General features: G+C 41.7%; 1 protein-coding gene across 1 annotated transcript in view; it reads left to right on the top strand.

Moving 5' to 3' along the window:
• CERS6 (ceramide synthase 6) overlaps positions 1–22,717 on the top strand; it is a 110,893-nt gene that overhangs the window by 78,437 nt on the left and 9,739 nt on the right. Inside the window, exons 7-8 of the mRNA XM_009274999.1 lie at positions 6,795–6,923; positions 11,122–11,228. Coding sequence (XP_009273274.1) covers positions 6,795–6,923; positions 11,122–11,228 — 236 coding nt within the window. The remainder of the gene's footprint in view (positions 1–6,794; positions 6,924–11,121; positions 11,229–22,717) is intronic.

The raw sequence follows: 22,717 nt of genomic DNA, 5'->3' as shown, positions 1-22,717 counted from the left end.
GGTGGGATGGGGGAGAGAATTGGAAGAGCACAAGTGAGAAAAACTCGTGGGTTGAGACAAAAAACAGTTTAATAATTGAGATAAAATGATAATAATGATAATATGATAATAATCATAATGCACAAAGCAAGTGATGCACAGTACAATTGCTCACCACCCGCCGACCGATGCCCAGCCAGTCCCCGAGCAGCGGCCCCCCCGGCCAGCTTTCCCCAGTTTATGTACTGAGCATGACGTCACATGGTATGGAATGTCCCTTTGGCCAGTTTGGCTGTGCCCCCTCCCAGCTTCTTGTGCACCTCCAGCCTTCTCAGTCAGTAGAGCATGGGAAACTAAAAAGTCCTTGGCTAGTGTAAGCATTACCTAGCAACAACTAAAACATCAGTGTGTTATCAACTTTGTTCTCATCCTAAATCCAAAACACTGTACCAGCTATTAGAAAGGAAATTAACTCTATCCCTGCCAAAACCAGGACAGGGCTATTAATCAAGAAGAAAAAACTCTGGCCAGATAAAAACATTTTTCCAATATCAGTAGCAACCTGTTCCATATTCCTTCATCCAAGTTCTCTCCTCCCAGGAAAGTGCTAGTCCACAGCAGAACAGGCAGCACGACAGTCATTCTAATAACAGTCCATTGAGCTATCCTTGCAGGGTTTTTTAATGTTGCAAAATTATTTGTTCAAAACGTTTGGAAGGATTTTATAATATTTTTATGTGCCTCCTTCTACTGTCATTTAATTAAATGATTGTAGGCTATGCTAATGGAACAATCCCTGTTTACTAGAATTTTAGCAGGAGCATAACTCTGAGAGTAAATGAAGGATCCAGTATGTCCTGAATAAATGTATCTGCTGTTTGGAACCACAGCGTGGTCCTGCGAGTCTTGTGTCAGAGCTACATATATAGAAAAACACCCCTCTATTTGAATTTCCTAATTTTTTCAGAAGTAGAAATCTCAAGAAAACATCTACAAATTTTAAATCCATATTGGAGGGTAAATTGTAAACAAAACAACCAATTTAGGATTAATACATGTAAATCCCTTGCTTGCATTGTCTGTAGATGCTAAACATTCTGTTAATCATGAGTTTGAAATGAGTACAACTTCACTGTTTCAAAAAACAGAGATGCAGAAAAACGGTGCTTAATAGAGCTGTATGATAGTGGAGATGAATTTAAATCAAGAGTAACATTGACTAATATACATAAGCTGCAGATGCCGGCAATACTGAATAGCCATTTGTCAATATATCAACCAAAACCAAACCTCTGCAGCAATGTTACAGAATTGTTCAGGTTATTGATGCAGAAATATATTGTGTCTAATCAGTCCCCCTACATTCATATTCAGCCCTCTGCACTGTGCCATTGGTTACATTTTATTTTCTTTGTGTACCTCTTGAGGGAGAGGAAAATGTAACAGCATTGCAATTGCAACAGTACTGCAATTTTGCAGTACAGTACATCTTTAAAGAATATTTAATTGATTCCTGACTAGTTGCTTTGCTCATGTGAAAAGTAATTGGAGGCTACCTGAACAGCATCTAGGTTCAGCGCTGAAGTACACTTCTGAAAAGGACCACTGGGAGGGTCAGTAACACCTTTCTCATTTAATACATCTCATGAGCAAATGCTATAGCTTTTTCCCTCATGACTTGGAAATTTTATTCCCATTGGTGAGCTGAGCACAGAGCTAAAGCCTGATCCTGTCCATAGTACAGGTGCAAGTAAACAATCTTTTGCAAGTCTGTTTCTCAGTTATATGTAAATGACTTGTACTTGTTACCAGGAAGACTTTGCAGCAGCCTACTGTGGAAATAGAAAGGGAGATGGAGGTGGGGAAGTGGATCGCTAACAGCTAAGTAGCACCCCTGCTGCAGATTTGCAGTGCTTAAAGCCAGAGCACCAGATCAAAGCAGTGTCCCATGTGTCTGCTATGTCTGAGAACATCCAGTGTCCAGCAGAGAGCAGGAGCACAATATCTGCAGTGCAATGATAGCAAGTCAAAAGCCTTTCATTGTAAGCACCTTGCAGGAGACAGTGGAGATGCCATATTTATAAATAACCTATTAGATCACTGACCAGTTTGGACTGTGGAGGCAGTTCTTTTAGTAATGTAAGCAAAATTGGTAACTAGGAAGATCAGACTGGAGAAATGCAGCCGTGCACTGGTGTCACACAGTAAAACTGTTCTGTGGCCAGGGGTGGGCGCAAGTTGAAAAATGTTAGCACTGGGAGCTTACAGTAGTTGAGAAAAAGTAGTAAAAGCTTGACAGAGACACCAGCTTTTGCAGCACCATAATAGTTCTCTTTTAAAGAGCAGGTTTAGTTTAAAAAATGTGGAAACCTCTTGATGTACCCAATATGCAATGTGTGAAACGGTGCCCATAAGAAATAAGGCTCTGTTTAACCGGAAGAAGCAGGAAATTTGCCAGCTAATATCAGACGCTATTGTAGTACTTCATGGCAGCTTATACAGAGCAGATTAACAGTTCTGAGCCTGAGAAACCTGTTGATGTTTTCATGTTACAGTGAGAAGGAATACTTTTATCTAAGTCTTGGTTATTATTTTAGATACTTTAAATTCAGCAGTGGCTGTGTTGTAGTCTGGGATGATAAAAAGTGCCCTGGCAGCCTCGTGCACTGCAGGAATTCAGCCAACCGCTTTTATGTAGCCGGGTTTCTCTCAAGGTCAGGTGCAGTAGGTCTTCCCTGAAAGCACCAGCACTCGGCACTGGCCTAACTCCAGCACTGGTCTTTTACTCACTGTAGCTCAAGAGAAATGTACTTGCTGTTTTCCATCTCCGTTTTATTCTTCTCTGATAGCAAATTCATTACTTTAAAATGACTTTCAATTGGTTTGCTGACTTTCAAATACCTGTTTATCTTTATTTAGGTGTTCTAAATTCCCCCAGATTATCTTTGCCTGGCTGAAGAGGTGTGAGCAAACTATTTAGGCTGTTGCACATACCTACTATTGCATTAAGGCAGTGAACTGAGTAGATTAACTTTTATGGTTTTATAATGGCATGTTGCTTGCTTCATAAATATCTACTATGTTGCTGTAATGATGTTCTACCCTTAAGGGTTTCCACTTGCAAAGACTGCAGCCTAATATGATTTGGGTTTTTATCATCTCTGTCCAGCTTCCCATACTCCTCTTCTGTAAAACACAGAGAAAAAAAAATTAGATCGGGGAACTTTGTTACTCTCACAAGCCCCTGATGAGTTTTAAAAGCAGTGAGGCTTATTTTCATGCTTTCTGGATACCTGAAGTATTGTTTGATAGAAAAACATTTGACCGGTGTATTTAAGGGAATGTATAAAATTTCTACTCAGCCAGTTTTTTAACAGGTTTGTAGAAGATCTAGGAGACCTTTCTGTGTATTCACACCTTTTTGTTCCAAGCATTTGGCATTTCCTAGAGCTTCTGTGTTTTACTTTTTTAAAAAAAAGACAGTTCACTCATTCCCAAAATAAAATAATCTGTAGCCGCTAATTTTCTTGCATATTCCATTTTGATTCTAGAAAATTTATGCTATATTTCACTGAATCTGGATCCTAGATCTCTTCTTCAAACTCAGTAAAAAAAGTCATAGACCTGATTTCTTTTGTTTCAGAGGAGAGGAATTTAGATTGTGTACATTTTGCAGACCTTTACTAGAATTGTAATGGTTGAAACCTTTAGCTGGTGATACTCCCCTTCCTTGTTGAAGCCCATTTCCAGAAGCTGGAGTGACTAATAAAGATGATGTTTTGCCCTTCAGTGGCACTAATGCGCCATAGCCACTTGGCAGTTTAGTCCGTGAGTGTGTCATGTTAAACAAACATGTGTAGCAGAAGCCTTGATTCCAGAGGGCTTGTCTGCAAGTTGAGACCCATGGGGTTTCTCCATTGTCTGCCCTGCGTTCTTCCCACTGATGGTGTCACAAGTAGGTTCTTTGTCCTATTCTTAGCCACATATTTTCATGACACAGGCACATGATATCTTTCAGCAGTTACAACTGGAGGCTACAAATCTGTTGTAAATAAATGCATCTTGCACAAATATACATACAGTTTGAAATATATTTAAAAAAAGAAAAAGCCCATTCCTGTACAGCTGCTCTTCTGCTGTGTATGGGTGAAAGTGCTTCAGTAAGCTGGGAACACAAGTACCACTTGACATTATGGGGACTTGTACCATTAGTTTCTATGTGTTCATTACCCTTATGTCTAATTAAAATCTAACAGGTAGCATCTTCAAAGCATAGTATTAATTACTGACGTAAAGAAATGTCATAAACAGGAAAGAAAGGACCAGAATAAGAAAAGTAGTCTTATTTATATCACTGCTACTTTTTTCTAACCATTTTCAGTACGTCAGTCCAGCATCTCCATTTCAGAGCTGGCAGAGTCAGATAACTGTCTCTTTTAAGAAACATTATCAGAGAAGGAGTTCCCTGGACAGCATTTCCATAAGTACACTCATGCAGAAGTGCAGAAGACTACTGCCCAAGAGCATTAGGGCTGCTTAGGAATAATCCGTATTGTCAGGAATGCCTTGAAGAGTTTCCAAGAGGGACTAGAAATCTTGTAATTGTAGAACATGAATGTGTCAGCTATAAAAACAGACGAGAATTTTCTACTTGGCTTCTTCCCCTATTTGGACTTCCTATGAGCTAACGTAATTGCAATTAGAAGGAAAATGAAGAACAGTGCCATAGCATTTGCAGCTGAAGGAGGTAAAGAGCTAGGCTGCAGTACGGCCATATGGCAATGCTAGTAGCTTACTTCTGATCTCAGGGAATAAGGTAGGTGCTTTGCCGTTTTGATTACGGTATGGTGAAATGGTCCCCACATGTGGGTTTGTGGTTACTGAAATGACTAAGATGCCATACCCCTGCTTTCCCTTAAGACTCTTAGAAAGTGAAACAGCCTTAATGCTCTTTTTGTTCAGTCTGCTTTAAGAAAATGGATTTAAAGCAACGGCTTGAGATGCCTGCTGAATGTATTTGATTGTGCTCCACACTGCTGAGGACCAAATAACCTGGCTGTGAAATGTTGGGTGTATACCAGACTAGGATATGGTTCTCTGCTTTTAGTCTTTTTTTCCCTTCCCCCCTGCTTCCCTTCAGCTTTGTGGTGGAGATACTGGCAATGCCCATTGATGAGTATGTGAAGGAAATAGAACATTGTAGCACCTGATAGCATTAAATATAAAGCGATAGGCTGGGAGGAGGTCCTGTCCCTATTCAGTTAGTGAGACTGCTCAAGCTGCAGGTTTTTCCACGGAGTCCAGGTGTACGTTGCAGTGAAGCCAAGTGCTGGTACTGAGAGGCAGTGGCACTGCACGTCTTTGAAAGCAGTGGTGCCTGCTACATGCGTGCTGCATTCCCAAAGAGAGGTACGGTGACACTGGGCAGTTACTCTTCCCAGTATTGGAGAGACAGAGCAGTCGGCAGCTGTAGCTGCTGCTTTTCTGGAGTTGACCCTGTGTTAGTGGGAGCTGACCAGCACTTTCCATAGGGCACTCCTGCCCGACACGTGTACGTTCAGTCCCTTCGCAAACCAGTTGCTGCCTCTCTAAAGACTGCAGGGTCTCAGTTTCGGTTTCTCTACTGTGGGCAGCTTAGCTGAAGACTACCACAGCTCAGCAGGACTGGCCCATGAAAGCTGCCAGAAAGCCAAATACCACCTCCCAAGATGCTTGGCGAGCAGGCTGCCCAGAGGAGCTGCTGCTTCTAACTGCCTGGATCTCTCCCTTCAGACAGCCCTGCATGAGAGCTGCTAGATCCACTGAGAGCTGTGGTAGTAACTTTGCACCTGGTGCATGGAGAAAATCCCCAGTCAAATCATGCCTGTGATCTTTTCTTCGGGGTTTTGACATCACTTTCTCAAAGCTGTGCGGGTAGTTCAGCAAACTCCAGCAAGACTTCTTTTTGACTGACTTGGTGCCTTGCAGAGAAGAGTCTCACCTCTGTGGGTCCTATTTTCTCAGTAATCAGTCTGGGAGTCTAGGCCAGGCAGATGGGTCATTCTCTCTGCTTTGCCTGCCCCTTGGCATGTATCTGGGAATGTGATGTTACAGGATCTTCACTGCTCCTGGTATTTTTCAATAGTAACAGTTATTTGCTGGCCAAATAACTCAGAGTTACTGATCTGGAGACCAGCTAACCTGCATCATTTGGGGAGCAGCAGATCAGATCTGAGTGGGAGGAGCTGCACCGGCTCATTTGAAGACTTTTCTGACCCTGTTACAGTGTGAAGACAAATCAGCTTCATTAAAAACAAACAAATAAAAAACTGGAACTGGGATTCTCAGCTCTGTGAAAGCTCTCAGTTGTGCTTGGCAGGTGACTGTCGATAACTCCTAATGCGGTGGAAATGTGTTTCCCGTTCCTTTGTAGCTATTTGAGGTCTTGTGAATGGTGTGTTATTTTGCATATTATATGTTGCTTGGTGTATCAGAAATATGGTGTAATTTTATTTGTATGTACATACGCCTTTTCAAAGTAACTTCAGCCGCAAATGTTTACTTCATTAGGTTAAATTATTATGAACTGAGAAATGTAGATATTGCATAGCTTTCAATAATCTTTTTGCATTTTGTTAACGTACAACAATCATTTTATTCAGTCTAAGTGAAATAATATAGCAGGGTATTTAATGCACTTACGTAGCAGGATCTTTATGTAACATAACCTTAATGCTGGGTTTTAAAAACATCCATCCATTTTTGTATAAGAGTACTGAATCTCACTGTTTGGTTCTTTTTTTTTTTTTTCCCCCCCCTGCTTCTTGCTGCTCTAGGATTTTGGCATCATGTTTACCCATCACATTGTAACAGTCACCCTGATAACCTTCTCATATGTAACCAATTTGACACGAGTTGGAACCTTGACCTTATGTCTCCATGATGCGGCTGATGTTGTCCTAGAGGTGAGATAATACGTCTATCAGTGTCTGTACATGGTATTCACTATTCTGAGAGCTAGCATGTCAATAGGTGGAATCTATTTGTTATTCAAAACAAGTATTTCTTAAGCAAAGAGGCCAATTCAAGATGGTAATAGTGATTAATATAGTGTATTTCCTTGCTGAAATATATTACACTTGTAGCAGTGCATGGTTGTGACTTTAGGCTGTTTTATCCCTTGATAAGTTGCTTGTACAGAGCAGAAACTGGTAATGCATTGCATGCCAGGGAAGGTTACACACAGGTTTTAAATATAACATGGTAAAGTCAAAAGCTCAAAGTTGCAAAATCTGGAAAGTGATGACTCTGTGAGATGGAAGCTCCTGGTTCTTGACCCCTCTGAAGTGATGTGTGGGGCAAGAACCCTATCTCCGGAAGAATCAAGGTGTCACGGTTTGATTCTGCTGTGCTTTGCTGGGCAGAGGGTGCTGGACTACTTAGTGGCTGTTCTGTGCACAGGCAGTGAGCTGACCTCTGGTCCCCAGGATTTTCCAGGCTCCTGTGCCTCCGCATCCAGATGCCAGTATTAAACAGTTGGCTTTGGAGAAGAAGGATGATTGAAATTCTTTTAAGTCAAGATGGTCTGTAACTTCCGTAGTGGCAATTTAGAGATGTTGTCATCCTGTATCTGCATCAGTTCTCAGACCGCTGTGGTTGATGCTGGGATCGGGCTGTCTGTGAACTCTCCACCAGGATCAAACCAAAGTTAATAACTATTTTGTCTGAAATTATTTTTTACTAAAGTAGTTGCAGGGATTCTGTTAATGCAAGAATATAGTCTCACTGTGTGAGTCACCTATTGCAGAACCAAAATCCTGCCATTCTGATTCGATAGCGCTGTAAATCTGTTTTTATTTTTTAATATTTTTTTAATCTAGAAGGCACATGACTGCCTGAGATAGAAAGCAACAGAGAATCTGGATTTCTCCTGATAGAAATAATTACATCTTTACAAGTTTATTTTTCTGTTTTAGCAATGTGTGTAGATCCATTCTGCTAGCTGTGGGTTCACCCAAACTTTCTTCATTCCTCTTTTCTTGCCACCAGACAGATGTACTTGACAGTGTTCATTCCAGATCAGACCAGTGCCTGTGGAACTATAAAACCACTGGAGAGCAGCTGCAATAGGCTAGCTAAAACCTTACCTTGAACACAATGAGATACGTATTTTTTCTGAATTCCTCTGTTCATTCACTGGCTAAGATAAAGAGAAATTGCTGATATTCTCACGTGATTTGCAAACATTCAGCAAATACAGTTCCCCATGAGGCACGTACTTTAGTGGTCTTTCTAATCAATTCGTTCAGTCTGTTCTGACTGGAAATACTAAAGCCAGTCTGAAGTGTAAGAAAGGAATTGCAACTCCTGAGAAGCATTTACTAGGAGGGCCATTACGACTCAGGCAACAAACTTTCTCCTGCTAGGGCAATTGGGTATAGCCCTGGTGCCGTATGAGAGAAGATGGACTCCTACACACTGCTGGCATTACTGAGGGGAAAGTCAGTACAGAGAAAGAAAATTATCAGACTGCAAAAGAAGCTGGTAAACTATCTTGCCATGATGGGTCAGTTGTGCACCTGACCTGTTTTACATATTATATATTTGTAAAAATGAAAAGCTATTTCCAGAGGCCACTAGACTCTTTCCACCTACCATTTCATAATGAAACATGTCCAGTGGAAAGCTGGAATGCAACATTTTTGCTATTCTTATTGCAGAACGTAGTATATATTGGTAGGAATACTGGAGGTCAAGTTTTTTCCATAGGTCTTAAGGCATCTGCAGGTACAGAAGAGTCATAGCAGGATTTTCAGGAATACATAGCTGTTCTCTTAGGTCTGAGTGAAAGTTATCTTGGATACTCAAAGCAGCCTAGCCATGGCAGGACAGACCAAACGTAGTCACTTGCTTGCCTAGGAAGCCATTACATTAGCTTAAGCTGAAATGTAGGCTACTGAGAGGCAACTTTCAGAATCCCAGCTAAGTTGTTTTGAGGGGTCTTGGGTATCATGGCACTGCAGTACAGCTTGTGGGTTGGAAACACTGTAACCTAACCTGCTGAAGCACTTAAAATTCCACCCATTTGGGGACCTTGAGACTTTTCAGCTTCAATTAATGAACACTGTGACAGTTTTGATGCCAGTATATGGGTGTGAGTAGTTGCCAATTTGGTATGCTTCTGGTATATGAGCCTCACACAGCTGACAGTTCAACCTGAATCCTTTCTGTTCAGGTTACAGCTATCTCCTAACGCACTTTTCTAAAAGAGCAGGGAATGGACACTTCAGACCAAGGCAAATAGCCACGCTGTAAAATAAATGGATTTAAATAGACTAGCAAGACTATCTGGAAGAGCTGTGTTACTCAGTTGTAGTCATGGTTTTTAAGCGTTGAAAATTGTGTTGTATTGTCTTAGGTGGCCCAATTCCATCCAACAACATACCCTTTCCCTTTTTTTGTAGTCCTTCCTTATCAATATCGTTTGTAGATATATTATTTGAGAACTGATGACCCAACAGCTGTACTGTTTTTGAGAAATGGCATGATACTACTACAAGTTGCTGTAGCAATAACAGCTTCACATACTATGAAACCAGCTTTTTTAGAGTGCCACCATGGAAATACATCCAAAATTCCTATCTGAGCTTTCAGTCATCTGCAAATCAAGGTGTCAGTAACTCTTCTGCTTTGCATGTTGGCACCGAAGTGTTCTCTTTTCCTTAAACCAGACTGTGAGTACAAACTGCTGGGAAACTCATTTGTGTCCACTGTAGAATACAGGGCTGATTCAGAAGGGCTGTTTTCTTTGCAGCACTGGTGGCTTTCGTCATATTTTGTGAGCTTCCTAACTTGTTTTCTGTTAGTGAGGATATCCTTTATGTTCAGATTTTGAGTGGAAACATTGCAGAAGTTATGTAACATCCAAAAGTGCAGGTTGGTTTTGGCATCCAGATTGTCTGACATGAGCATTGAGCACTTTCAGGTTCAGTGTGTTTGTACCAAAAAGTCAGACAGAATGCAAGAGTGTCTCTCACCATTTTAGACAATTCTCTGGTTTGAATTCTGCATTCAGAATAGTATTCTATATGCATAGTTGTGGTAATTTTGCTCCCTCTTAGCCCTCTGGAAAGTCTGCACAAGTAAGCATCTTCTCATTATGGGAGCTGGATACAGGCCCCTCAGAGGGGGTTTTGAAAGGGTTCCTAGTGACTTAAGTGGGCACTAAATCAGGCTCTTCATATACTTCATTGTGCAGTGACTCTCTGGATACATTTGACAGAAAGCATAAAGAAGGACTGTCCCTGCCTTGAAGCAGATGTTTTAAAATAAGTAATTGCTTACACACATGAACGCTGTGGAAGCAGCATAGACATCTTAAAACAAGCTTGCTTGTACATGCTGTTCTCTTCAGGGAGAAGAGGGCAAAGAAACTTCAGGGAAGATCAGTGTTTTAATGAGTGATTTGAGTGAAGAGTAATTAGTAGACTCTTACTGAGGAGGAGTCAGAAGGCTGCATGAAGACAAATGAGAGAAGCATGTAAAAATAGGCGTAGAGCAACAAGTTGGAAAGCAAAAGTTGGAAAGAGAGGGGAAGAGAGCTTTGGAAAAAGTTTTGAAGGGGAGGGATATAATCTTAGAGGTAGAAGCTGCTCTGTATAGGTCAGAAAGGAAGAAGAGATGCTGTAGGAGAACATAGGATATGGGGCACAATAGAGGATTTGAGACAAAGTTTGTATATAGCAACACTAGAAGGTCAGAGAGCATGGGGCAGGTGGAAGATGGATGGATGCTGAAAACGCAAGTGGAGCATACTGGAAAGGTGAGAGACGGGTAAAGAGGTTGGGGACAAGGACAGCATAAACACAGTGGGGTTCAATAAAAGGTTTAGAAGAGTTTTCTGAATCTGAAATTGTAGGATTTCAAAAAGGAAATTGAATAGGAAAGGACAAAATGAGAGATGTACTCTGGTTTTACGCAGTCTGGGTTTTTTTCTGAGAAGACATTTTCCACCTGCCTGGTGGAGAGGAGTTACAAGGTCACTGTGAGGTGGCCCAATGAAAATGTTAGAGATTTCATAAAAATTTGATTTCTTCTTCTTACACAATACAAGAGAACTCAGTTGTCCTCACAGAAGTAAACAGATATTTCTTTCTTTTACAGGCTGCCAAAATGGCAAACTATTGCAAGTGTCAAAAACTGAGTGACCTTCTGTTCCTTACATTTGCCATTGTCTTCATTGTCAGTAGGCTTGGCATATATCCCTTATGGTGAGTAAGCATATCGTTTTCCTCAAATGCTAAGCATCAAACAAGTTTGGAAATAACTATGTTATAATTGAACATGATTCATTAACATTACTCTGTTTCCCAACGCACCAAGGAGAGCTTCAGATATAACCAGGTGCTGAAATAGCCTATTTGCTAGACTGCCATTGTGTTTACTGTGTGCTAGACAAGAAACATATGGGGCTTCTGCTGGTTTTAAGGTAGAAGTGGGTTGGAGACCACATAGCTTCAGGTTAGCAGTTGATTGCCTGTGTTGGCAAGAAGTTAGAGGAGAAATAAAATATTAGTCACCGAAGACTGACCAGAGGCTAAGCTCGAAGCTAGGATCTTCTCATTAGCTTTATGAACATGTTCAGCTTAAAGAAAAACACAGTGAGATAAGGAAAGTCTGGCCTGCTTAAATCAGTATAAGGATGTTATTGCCATGCAGATTGCAATACTGCAGGCTACTCCTTTTCCAACCCTCCTTTGAATTGGGGGTCCTTGGGAAGCTGTGTAATACATATATCTATAAGCTAGTTATACAGGTGTTACTGTAATCTCACCTCTTCCCAGACAAAGGCAGCTGCTTGCATGTGCACATTCTCTTCTAGGTACACACACGTGCATGCACACAAACAGGACATAGATGTTCAATTCTTTAACTAGGGTCTTCAACGTCCAGAAGGCAGCTGGCTAGTTAGGAAATACACTGATGTACTTCAGTGTAGAAACCCATTCAAGTTTCTCTGTAACCTGTGCCCTATATATGAGGAGGGCTGGGAGAAGGCGTTGGCCTCACTATTCTGTGTTCTGGATCCTTCCTTTCTCTTGTATGAACAGAACTAACCCAAATCTCTGTATCCCTATGAGAGCAGGAGGTGTCTGTCATTGCATCAGAAGATAATAGTGACAGTTTTGGTTTTGGGAAGCACCAAGAATGCCAGAAATGTTACGCTTTGCAGAGTTTTATTTAGAGAGATTACCACCAAGTTCTTTATTTAAGCATGCAGAGGATTTACAGATGCCAATATCAACCTCTCTGCCACAGTCTCCTTTCAAATCCTCTGTAATGTTCTCTCTTTGGGGTTTTGTTAATGCAAACAGGGTAAGACCAAGGTGCCCTTAGGGAGCTGTGTCATCAGCTCTGCTTAACAGTACAATGAAGAAGTCTCATTTAGCATTTAATGACTCCAAAGATAACATGATAATGCCTGGTCCCTACTGCGCTATGAGTTGGTGAAGGACCATGACAAAAGGAGAAAATGGATAGACACACAAATTGTGTGTTTAAAAATGCTTGGGTTTTTTTTTCAAGGAGCAATTATTTGTTTCTTAAACAGCTTTGCTTCCCTTTCCTCATTCCTTCCTTGAAGCTAACTTGGCCATTCACTGAATTTCTGTAAATGAAGTAAGCTAGTTTTTCTACTTGCATGATCTCAGATAGGAAAAATGGTGGCACTCCTGCTCATAGGATTTCATCTGCCTGTTGCATTCTGTTTTATACTGAGAAACGGAGAGAGGACCCAATTCCACCAGTGCAGTTCTGCCACTGGAGGCTGCAGTACATGACTCTGCTTCAGGGAAGGCTCAGTCAGGTGATGACTGGGTTCACAAAGGGGAAGGCAAAGGGGAAGTCATACTTGACCAACCTGATAACCTTCTATGATGAAATGTCTGGCTTGGTAGATGAGGAGAGAGCAGTGGATATAGTCTACCCTGACTTCAGTAAGGCTTTCAACACTGCCTCCCGGAAGATCCTGAGAGAGAAACTGGTAATGTATGGGCTAGATGAGCAAACAGTGAGGTGGACTGAAAACTAGCTGAGCAGCCAGACCCAGAGGGTGGTGATCAGTGGTATGAAGTCTAGTTGGGGGCCAGTAACTAGCGGTGTACCCCAGGGGTCAATACTGAGTCCAGTCCCATTCAACATCTTCATTAATGATCTGGATGATGTAGCAGAGTGCACCCTCAGCAAGTTTGCTCGTGTTCCAACCTGTGAGGAGCAGCTGATACGCCAGAGGGTTGTGCTGCCATCCAGAGGGAAGGAACCTGAACAGGCTGGAGAAATGGGCCGACAGGAACCTCATGAAGTTCAGCAAAGGGAAGTGCAAAGTCCTGCACCAGTATATGCTGGGGGCTGACCAGCTGGAAAGCAGCTTTGCATAAAAGGACCTGGGGGTCCTGGTGGACATCAAGTTGAACATGAGCCAGCAATGTGCCCTTGCAGCAAAGAAGGCTGATGGTATCCTGAGGCTGCAATAGGAGAGGTGTTGCCAGCAGGTTGAGGAAGGTGATCCTTCCCCTCTACTCAGCACTGCTGAGGCCACCCCTGGAGTACCATGTCCAGTTCTGGGCTACCCAGTACCAGAAGATACAAAGCTACCAGAGAGAGTCCAGCAAAGGGTCACTAAGATTGATTAAGGGATTGGAGCACCTCTCACATGAGGAAAGGCTGAGACAGGTGGGACTGTTTAGCGTAGAGAAGAGAAAGCTCAGGACAGATATTATCAATATATATAAATATATGAAGGGAGAGTGTGAAGAAGACTGAGCCAGGCTCTTTTCAGTGGTGCCCAGGGCCAGGACCAGAGGCAATGAGTATGAACTGAAACACAGGAGGTGCCATCTGAACATCAGGAAACACTTTTTCACTGTGAGGGTGACTGAGGACTGGCACAGGTTGCCCAGAGAGGTTGTAGAGTCTCCATCCTTGGAGATACTCAAAAGCTGTATGGACATGATCCTGGGCAGCCTGCTACAGGTGACCCAGGTTGAGCAGGGCAGTTGGACAGGATGACGTCCAGAGGTCCCTTCCAACCTCAGCCATTCTGTGATTCTGTGAGCTGCCTTATGTGTTTAGCTGTGACTCCAGCATTTAAACCTCACTCTGTATTATTTGAAATGGCAAAGAAGGAACTGCTGACTTGAAATTTTTTGTTATTCAAACACAAACTTTACCAGATCACTGCTATGTGCTTGCCTTGCTGAATAGTCAACAAAGAACAGATTAATCTTGTCCAGAGTGCATGATTTTGAAGGAGGTCATTAGTCTTCACGCATTTAACTAGAAGCAGCTGCCCAATATCCTTTTTCTCTTAAGACATCTGAAAATCAGCAAGGTCAAGATTTTCCCATCCTTTATATCCTTACTATGGTAGTCAAGTTTTGGAAAGTCCACGCTTTCAACCTGAAGTGTTTAAAATAACACTGTGTGTTTATAACTGGGACTGAAGCTCAGAAACTGGAGGTTCACGCTGTCTCGAGTGATTTCTGTGAAGTGTTGCAGCCAAGTGTCACGCTGTGCAGGAAGCCCTTGCTAGGACTAGGCAAATTATAAATTAAAGATTGACATGGCTAGTGGGAATCAGGCGTCATAGAGCTGAAGTCTGTGTAAGTGTCCCTAATACACACCTCATGCTGTCTGACTGGCAGAGTCCCGGAAGAGATTACCAGCACAGCGATAAGTTATCTAGCAAGTGTCAAAACTTGAGCCCTGCTTTACAGCTGTGGCATTTTGTGCTGGTGTTCTGGATGTGCCCATCCGTTCCCGTATATGTTAGGTGACAGCAGCACTTCCATGCCACTTTAGGTTGAACCTTGTCTGAATCCTGCTCTATAGAGTAGCACTGGCCCAGTGTGCTGAAAGCAGGGTAAAAATCAAACCGAGTAGATTTGGGGAAGAGAGAAAGGGAAGAGGGCTGCACAGTAGCTTCTGTTGTTGATGTCGGCTCCCTTGGTACTGAATATTGGGCTAATGAGGGCAGCAGGTTACAGCCGTGGGTGAGGTTTGCTGCTGGGATGGAAAAGATCAGCATAGACTCGTGAAGGCAGAGGGATTGTGTATTATGGGAATGCAGCAGCCGACAGTGTGCTGTGTGCTCCTGTGTCACAGATGGAGTGGTTACACTGGCGATCCCTCTGCCTCTCCTCCCCCTTAATGAACGTGTTCTGTCGTTGATTTATTTGAATATGGAAATGGTTCAGTGTGGTGTATATGATCTTTGATTTTTAAGACCATCTTATTTCCAGATGAAAGCCTTGATGTAGGTACTCGTAATGGTTACCCTTACATACACCTATAATCACAGAGCCCGGAGGCAGTTTCATAGTTCTCAGCTGTACTGTTGGCATTGCGTGTGGGAGTCAGGGTTAGCAGGGATGAAGCATGGGACGTACGAGCTTGTCTCTCCCAAATCCTTTTTCTCTATGAAGCAGCAATTCCAAATCTTCACCCCCATTAGCTTGCATGTCAGCAAAGATGAGTCATTGGAGTGGCAGCAGGCCAGGAAGCATAGTTTGCTCTTCTTTGCTGAATATTCAAAATAGCAAAATTTGGTGCCTGATTAATATTACATAAATGTGCAAATTTTTCTAGCATAAAAACTGAGAGGTATAAAATTGGTGTGCGTGTAATGTAAAAGGAAGACTATAATTTATAAGAAAACTTCCCCCACACAGGAAGGCGAATACCCAAGACAGGCTTCCAAAGACATCCCTTATGAAGCACTGGCATGCTGTTGTGCTCCGGCTTTGCACAAGTGCCATTTAATTTTGCATAAAGGTGCTAATAAAGAATTCAGAATGTATCAAATGCTCTTGTTTGAAGGTTGTTTAGCAGCAAGGCTAAGACAAAAGAAACTGGCAATTAGGTATATATTTAGCAGTCTTTCTGCAGGCATCTGGAGTTCATTTCAGCAATAATTCAAAAACCCCAGGACACTTTCTGCCTCCTGCTGCTAAGTGAATGTAGGAGTAAAGCTGCTATTTTCACTGACAAGACATTTTGCTTGTGAAATTCTCTCACTTGCGCATAGTCACTGTTCTAGCAAATTACAACATAAAACACAACTCTCCATAAGTCAGGGTGAACATGATGCCTTCTCAGGTGATACAGGATTGTAGGGAGAATGAAAGCAATCTCAAACCAAAGAATTGATATAAATTACATGAGCCCTTGGCTAGTCTAATCAGGCTGGGCAAAGCAGTTACCTCAAGCCTGCCTTTATTTCAATAAGCCTTGCAATTCCTCTTCCCCAGGCCTCAAATGCTTGTTTTTGCCGTAGTTACATGGACATAGTCTTCTCCCTGTTAATAAAGGAATGGTTTGCTTTTTGCTGTTGTTTTGTTTTTCTTTCATATGCAGGAAGGGAAACTCCATGGGGTCGTAATATTTATTCATCATTTTTTGAGGTGTGCAGAGGACAAACAGGCATCTTCCAGTCCAGCAGATGTGAGTGAAGAAGGTGATGCACTGCACTTTCCAGTCTTTCTTTGCTCATTGCTAGCTGCAGAGTTCACGTTGTGAGAACCGTGAAACTCCTCAAGTCTGGGCTGTACAGGAGACCCAAGACTACTCACTTATTTTGCTTATGTTTCTGGAATACATGCTTTTTTTGACAGGGCAGTTTGAATAAATCTCCTAATGCTGTGAAGAGTTTCGTATCTGAAACTGGTTTCACGGAGTGACCATGAACCAGGGTATTTCCAAGAGCTTCAGTGGAAGAAAGGTGGTTGATGTGGAGGGAGATACAAGGTTACTAAACCTGTTCATCATTTTAAAAGATAGCTTAAGGTAACTGCAGGTAAAGGTGTGACTTTTGGGTTTGAAAGAAGAAGGAGAAGGCTCCCAGGAAAGCTAGGCTGAAGGCACCAAGCTGGGTAAATTCAGGTTGCTCTGACTAGTACTAGTATGCAGTTGTTTTTCACTACTTTTGGTTATTTTTATAATCGGTTATATTGTATGAAAGGTAGAACACAGTAGGTTTCAGGGAAGCGTTGCTGACAAGTACTGCCATCAAAAGGCAAGGAAGCAGGGAAACAGCATTGGCATTCATGCGACCTGTGAGGTCTCAGCATGCGCATATTACATATGTGCACTGACAAATGTAAAACAGTGGCTTAACCGTACAAATGTAAATGAAAACCTGATTTAAGCTGATTATAAAGAACACAGGTCATGTTCTGCATGTGCTGTCCCCCAAATTCTCATCTAGGCAAATTTGGTATAATCCAGGTAGTCTGTATGCCTTCCTGTCTTTGATCTCTTCAGACACTGTCAGTGCCTGGACTACTGTGCCATGTTAAAAACTGTGAGGACAGACAGTCAACCACTTTGGTTAGTTGGTATGGTCTTGTTTAATGTTGGTAGGTATGTCTTAACTGGATCTTCCATTTGTGAGTCTGTTTGGAAAGGTTCTGTCAAAAAAAAAAAAGATGGCAAAAATAATTCTCATTGTTACAACCCAAAGCTGTTTGAGGTGCGTGTCTCCTCATCAGCTGCTGCAATGCACAGTTGTTAAATGGGATTTTTATGCCAACAAATCCTATATAAGCATGGGTCTGCCAGTCCTCAGAACAACAACTTTGTTCCTTGTTATTCTTTCATTTTTTTAAAGCTCATGAGAGTACACACAGTCTGGCTCATGGCTGGTTTCTAATTGCCTTTTCACGGCAATGAGTATGTGCATGAACCAGACAAGCATGGCATGATCCTCACCGAGTTAAAATTAATGTCTGTTCACCATGGTGTGCTGTAATGAATCCTAGTTACTTATTACCAGTCTTTCTCTCATCTCCGCGTGACTGGCTGAATAGCTCTTCCCGAGTTTCATCACTGGTTGAACAATAGGGTGGGATATAGCCATGCTGTTAATGCACACACTGGGTCTCCAAATAGTGATCCAGTATTGCCACTTTGCACTGTTCTCTCTCCTTTCTTTTATCCTGGAATCAGCTTCTCTCTGAGCAAAATTGCAGCTTGAGATACAAACAGGGCAGCGCAGAGCCCCCATGAGGAGCAGCTGCTGCAAAGATTTGCTGAACCTCTCTTTTTCCTAGCTTTGTTCTTTTTCCAGCTGATATTGACTGGTTTTGTGCAGCTCTTAACATGCAGGGAAGTTGAGTTGTTGTCTTTCATACTGCTTTTCTTTCCTGGCACATTTTCTCCTGTTTGGCCCTTGGAGCACATGTATTGTGGGAAGGCAGCATGTGGACCCTGGCAGAGTCGCCCTGCTTTGTTCCTCTGAACACATTGGTAAAACAGAAAGCTCAAACCTACCCTTAAAAAGCATCCTACTATGTCAAAGCAATATGTAGGCACTAGTTAAAGCAAGAATCCTGGTCAGTTACTTGGCATGGTAAGAATTTAGGTAGCCAGATAAATCCCAACTGCCCAGACCTTGCCTGGACTCTGAATGAACACAGTGTTTTCTGATAGTTTCAGTTACTCTCGCTGGATCCTGAAGTCAGTGAAAACCTTTCTAGCCTGGAGTATAGAGCTGGACAAACATCTCTGTTCTACAGTAAAATAACTTACTTTTTTATTAAGAAAATAAATCTCTTCTGACATTGTTTTGAGCTCATTTTGCTCAGAATATTGTCTAAACCAGAGCACAATCTAAGTTGTTTGTGGGTAGCAGATATTGAAGGAATAAATTATGATTTTGATCCAAGGTACTTGATTCCTGATGTTATTCATGCTGTCAGTGAGTGGATGCTGTAGAACTAACAAAAATTATCTAATGTGCTTATATTTCAGGCTGTTTGTACTTTCAGCAGGCAACTTATAACCCATCAGTTTATCAAGAACATTTAATAAAGTTTTTGGCAAGCTAACTACAGTATATTTGAAGAACTCATAGACTTCAATTTATGGATTAAAAAGAAGGTTTAATTAATTAAGTCTCCATAAATTTGCTCATAACTCTTGTCTTAGCTCTTTAGCAGAACATACATAATGTTGCCATCCTATCTGCTTTTGACAAAACGTTATCTGATGTTGTCCTTCCTAATGCCTGGTTATTTTATTTCCTCAAATTGTTTACAGCGCTTGTGAACTCAGGTCTCTGAGTGCTACATGAAGCAAAGCTGAAGTGTTTGGAGTGCCAGGTGAATACTGATCCAGCTACTTACAGGGAAGCTATAAGAAATGGAAAGGTTACAGGTGTCATTCACATTGTGGGTCTGCAGTGTAAATAACAAAAAGTGGCATTTGCTCAGTGTTTCCATTTTAAGATTTTCATGTGATCACAACAGGAAAAAATTATATTAAAAAGAATTTCATCAGACTTCCAAAGCTGATTCTTATCCTCATTTTTAGTTTCTACAGTCTGTACCCTGTGGCTATAATAATGCTTTCTGTTGTCAAGGATAGGCTGTTCAGTCAGTGTTCTCACTTTCCTCCTTTTATTATGAAATATGTCCTTTCTAAAACCTGTGCTCTGATTGAAAACAGGTCAGAAACTATTGCTGTGGTACTTCTTTTGCTCAGAATTATTCTGATGAGTGTAAATGTCTCAGGGGAAGGGAAACAGCATTGGTGTTTCTCTTGTGGCCAGACATGTTAGCCACTTTTAAATCAGCTCAGCAAGGCATGGTGACTGGAGAGTATGGATGACCTGAGGAGGCTGAACTGAGGGTTGCTTCTGCCATGGTAGTCAGCTTCCCGTATAAGCTGCTTTGTAGTGAGCTGAAGTTCTCCAAGTCTCCTCTGAAGTTGCATCACTTGCAGGAAGGAGGGGAGAAAAAAAGAGGCTGAGCATGGGCATTTGAAGTTTGACCGTTTTTTTTCTGAGAGAGAGGTATGTGAGGAAACTTCACTCCAAAATACATCTTCAAGTGTTGCCCATTCTGTGGAGGGGAGAGCTGTGCTGGTACGGTAGTACCACAGACAGCAGTCTAGGTGGCTGTAGACAGTTCAAGTACGTGCAAACTTTCTGCCTCTTCTTAACCCCTTTTCTCTTACAGGCTGTATCTGTAGCACCAGGGTTTGCTGTTAGTGGAGCATATTTTGTAGTGCTACAGAGTCAATATAAAAGCAGAACAATGCTACTGGTTCACCATGAGCTGCTGATGTATGTGGGACATAAAAATCATAGCTGTACAAAAGCATGGGAGTATGATAGTTAACTTACCAGCTTGAAATAGTAAATGGCTTTTGAATACCATGATCAACAGCCGTGATGCAGCTAGAGTCTTATTAGTGCTCAGCTAGGAGGAGGTCATTGTGGCTAAACACTTTGGGAGAAACCTAGCACCCATGTAAGTGAGCACATTCTGTGGTTTCATCAATGTTGCATGATAGCAGAGTTTGACTCATAATAGCTATGAAAGTAGAGATCATTATTAAGAAAATTGGATTAAACTGAAAACTGTTTAAGGCTGATTTCCCAGACTTTGGCATGGAGGAAATTCTTATGATGCTTGTGGGGGCAAAGGTACAGTTGATTGGGTTTTGGGTGGGTTTTTTCCCTTCCTATCCACATCTTTTGGCATTTCTTCCACAACTGGACCATAATACTTGAGTCATTTGTTTGAGAGATGAGTCCTTGGCAGACACTGTGCCACCACACTTCCTTAAGCTGCATCATTTTTATGGATTTTAAAATTACTCCATTACTCTAGGGACATGTTCTCAGGACTAGACCAATGCATCCAAAGTGTGGTACTCCTACTATTGATGGTATTTAAGCCACCTGAAGGACATTGGGTACCTGGCAGAGAACTGGCCACAGCTGTTCTGTGATGTTTTGTGGGCTTTTGAACTAGTTCTGTTTAGTTCCTGCATTTACAGAAAGTTTGGATAATCTTTTTCTCCCAAAATGCCTGCCATGGCATATAGCTAAGCACAAGGCAGTGTGTCAGTGTGTGCTCCAAAAGCAAGAGGAAGACATATTCCTTGAGCAGAGGTACTGCACTTATTTTTAGTCAACGGAAAGAGGCATGGGGAAGGCTTTTTTGTTCTCTGATACCTTGTTTTCCAAAGATTGGAAACTGGCCTCCTATAGTTTACAACAAATGCCTTTCCTATTTGGAGAATAACATGAACTCTAGGCAAATGGATCTTGATATGTGTTCCTGTTGTTCATATAAAAGTTTTATGTGTGCCTGGAGATTTTCAGGTTTGGAAGTGTCGTTCTTAGCATAATGTAGTTTATCTGTGCCAGTGTTGTAATCACAGGCCTTTACACAAGCATTTTGCCAGAACACATTACTGATACAACATTTTGCTGAGTATGATTACATTCTGCTAGGAAATTTGAATTCTCTCCATATCCTAATGTCTATTGAAAGACTCTCTGGAGAGTTGAGTTTGGATTGTGAAGGTGTGTCTGACCTTGTGTTCTTGTTTTTTTTCTATCCACAAGAGTGTAAATACTATTATTCATACCAGTTGCTGCAAAATCAGTTAATGGGTAGTAACTGTTGATGAGAAGGAATTGAGTGAAGAGAAAAGCACAGCTGAACCCAGGACAGTGACAGCTTGATCAGAATGGTCTCTTTTACAGTACATCAAACATGAATAATTTCCTGCCTGTTCCATCATTGTAGTGAAGTAATTGGAAATCCTATTGATCTACGCAGGGCTTAAAATAACACAGTCTCAGTGGCAGGGCTGTGATTTTTGCAAAGAGGTATTGTTCCTGATTAGTATTAGAACAGGAGCCACGCATCTCTACGGCAGCTGAGCTTGTATTAGCACCATGTCAGGAAATCCTCTGATGTGGGGCTGGTATGAGTGAGCAGAACTCCATGTGATGCTGAGCTCACTGATAAAATTGAAGTGTGTGGATTTAATGTTGCTCTGAATAATGACTCAAGAGTTTATATCCCTTCTGTCGCTGCATTTTGCAGAGATCTTTCATCAACTTAGTGTCTAAAAGGAGAGGGTAGTGAGCATCACCAACCAAAAAATCTGAGGAATCCATCTGAGATGCTGTTGAAAGATCACCTCTCTCTCCCCCCCATCCTTCCTTCCCTGTTTCAATGATGCTGTGTGGGTGACTGGTTCATCTGACTCTTCTCAGTTCACAGTGGGTCTCTGCTGCTCCCCTCATATTTGCCATGCACTGATTAGTAGCATAAATCCTACTCTGGGGGACTGAAAACCTAAGAGACAGCGGGATCTGAAAAGGGAAACCAGCTTGTTCTTCCACTCAGCAAGAACTACAAAGCATCTGTTCAGAGCAGAACAGTGATATAGATACAGTCCTAACAGCAGCTGGCCGAGCTGAAACTCAGAAGAGGAAGAAGCTGGCAGTACAGCCATTTGTGTACTGGATTTGCTATAATTAAATATTTAGCTGTGCTGCAGCTTGAGGGCTCCAGGATATGTAAGTGCTATAGACCAAAGTTTCTTGAATTTAATGAGTATTTGGCATGTCATTTCATACCCTTCTCAGGTAAAAAGTTGGGTAACTCATCTGAAGTCTCTCATGCAGAAACATCTGTGTGTCCGGTCACCTGTTGTGTAAAGTTAGCTTAGCATTGTCATTATAAGTAACTAGGACAGCCTGGAATATAAGGTCCTATTAGATTTCAATCAAGGTCTAAATCCCAGAGATAAATCTTGACTACTGATGAAATGTAGCTGATTTATCATGCTATGGCTGATCAACATGTGCACATAAGTGTGCTTTCACACTCCACTGGCTCTTCATTTATCTGTGAATCTCAGTGATTTTTTTTTTTTTTTTTTTTTCCCTTCTGTT

Source organism: Aptenodytes forsteri, unplaced genomic scaffold (assembly GCF_000699145.1).
Source record: "Aptenodytes forsteri isolate BGI_AS27 unplaced genomic scaffold, ASM69914v1 Scaffold255, whole genome shotgun sequence".
Lineage (NCBI taxonomy): Eukaryota > Metazoa > Chordata > Aves > Sphenisciformes > Spheniscidae > Aptenodytes > Aptenodytes forsteri.
Note: the sequence above shows the minus strand (reverse complement) of the source record. Positions and strands in the feature narration are given on the sequence as shown.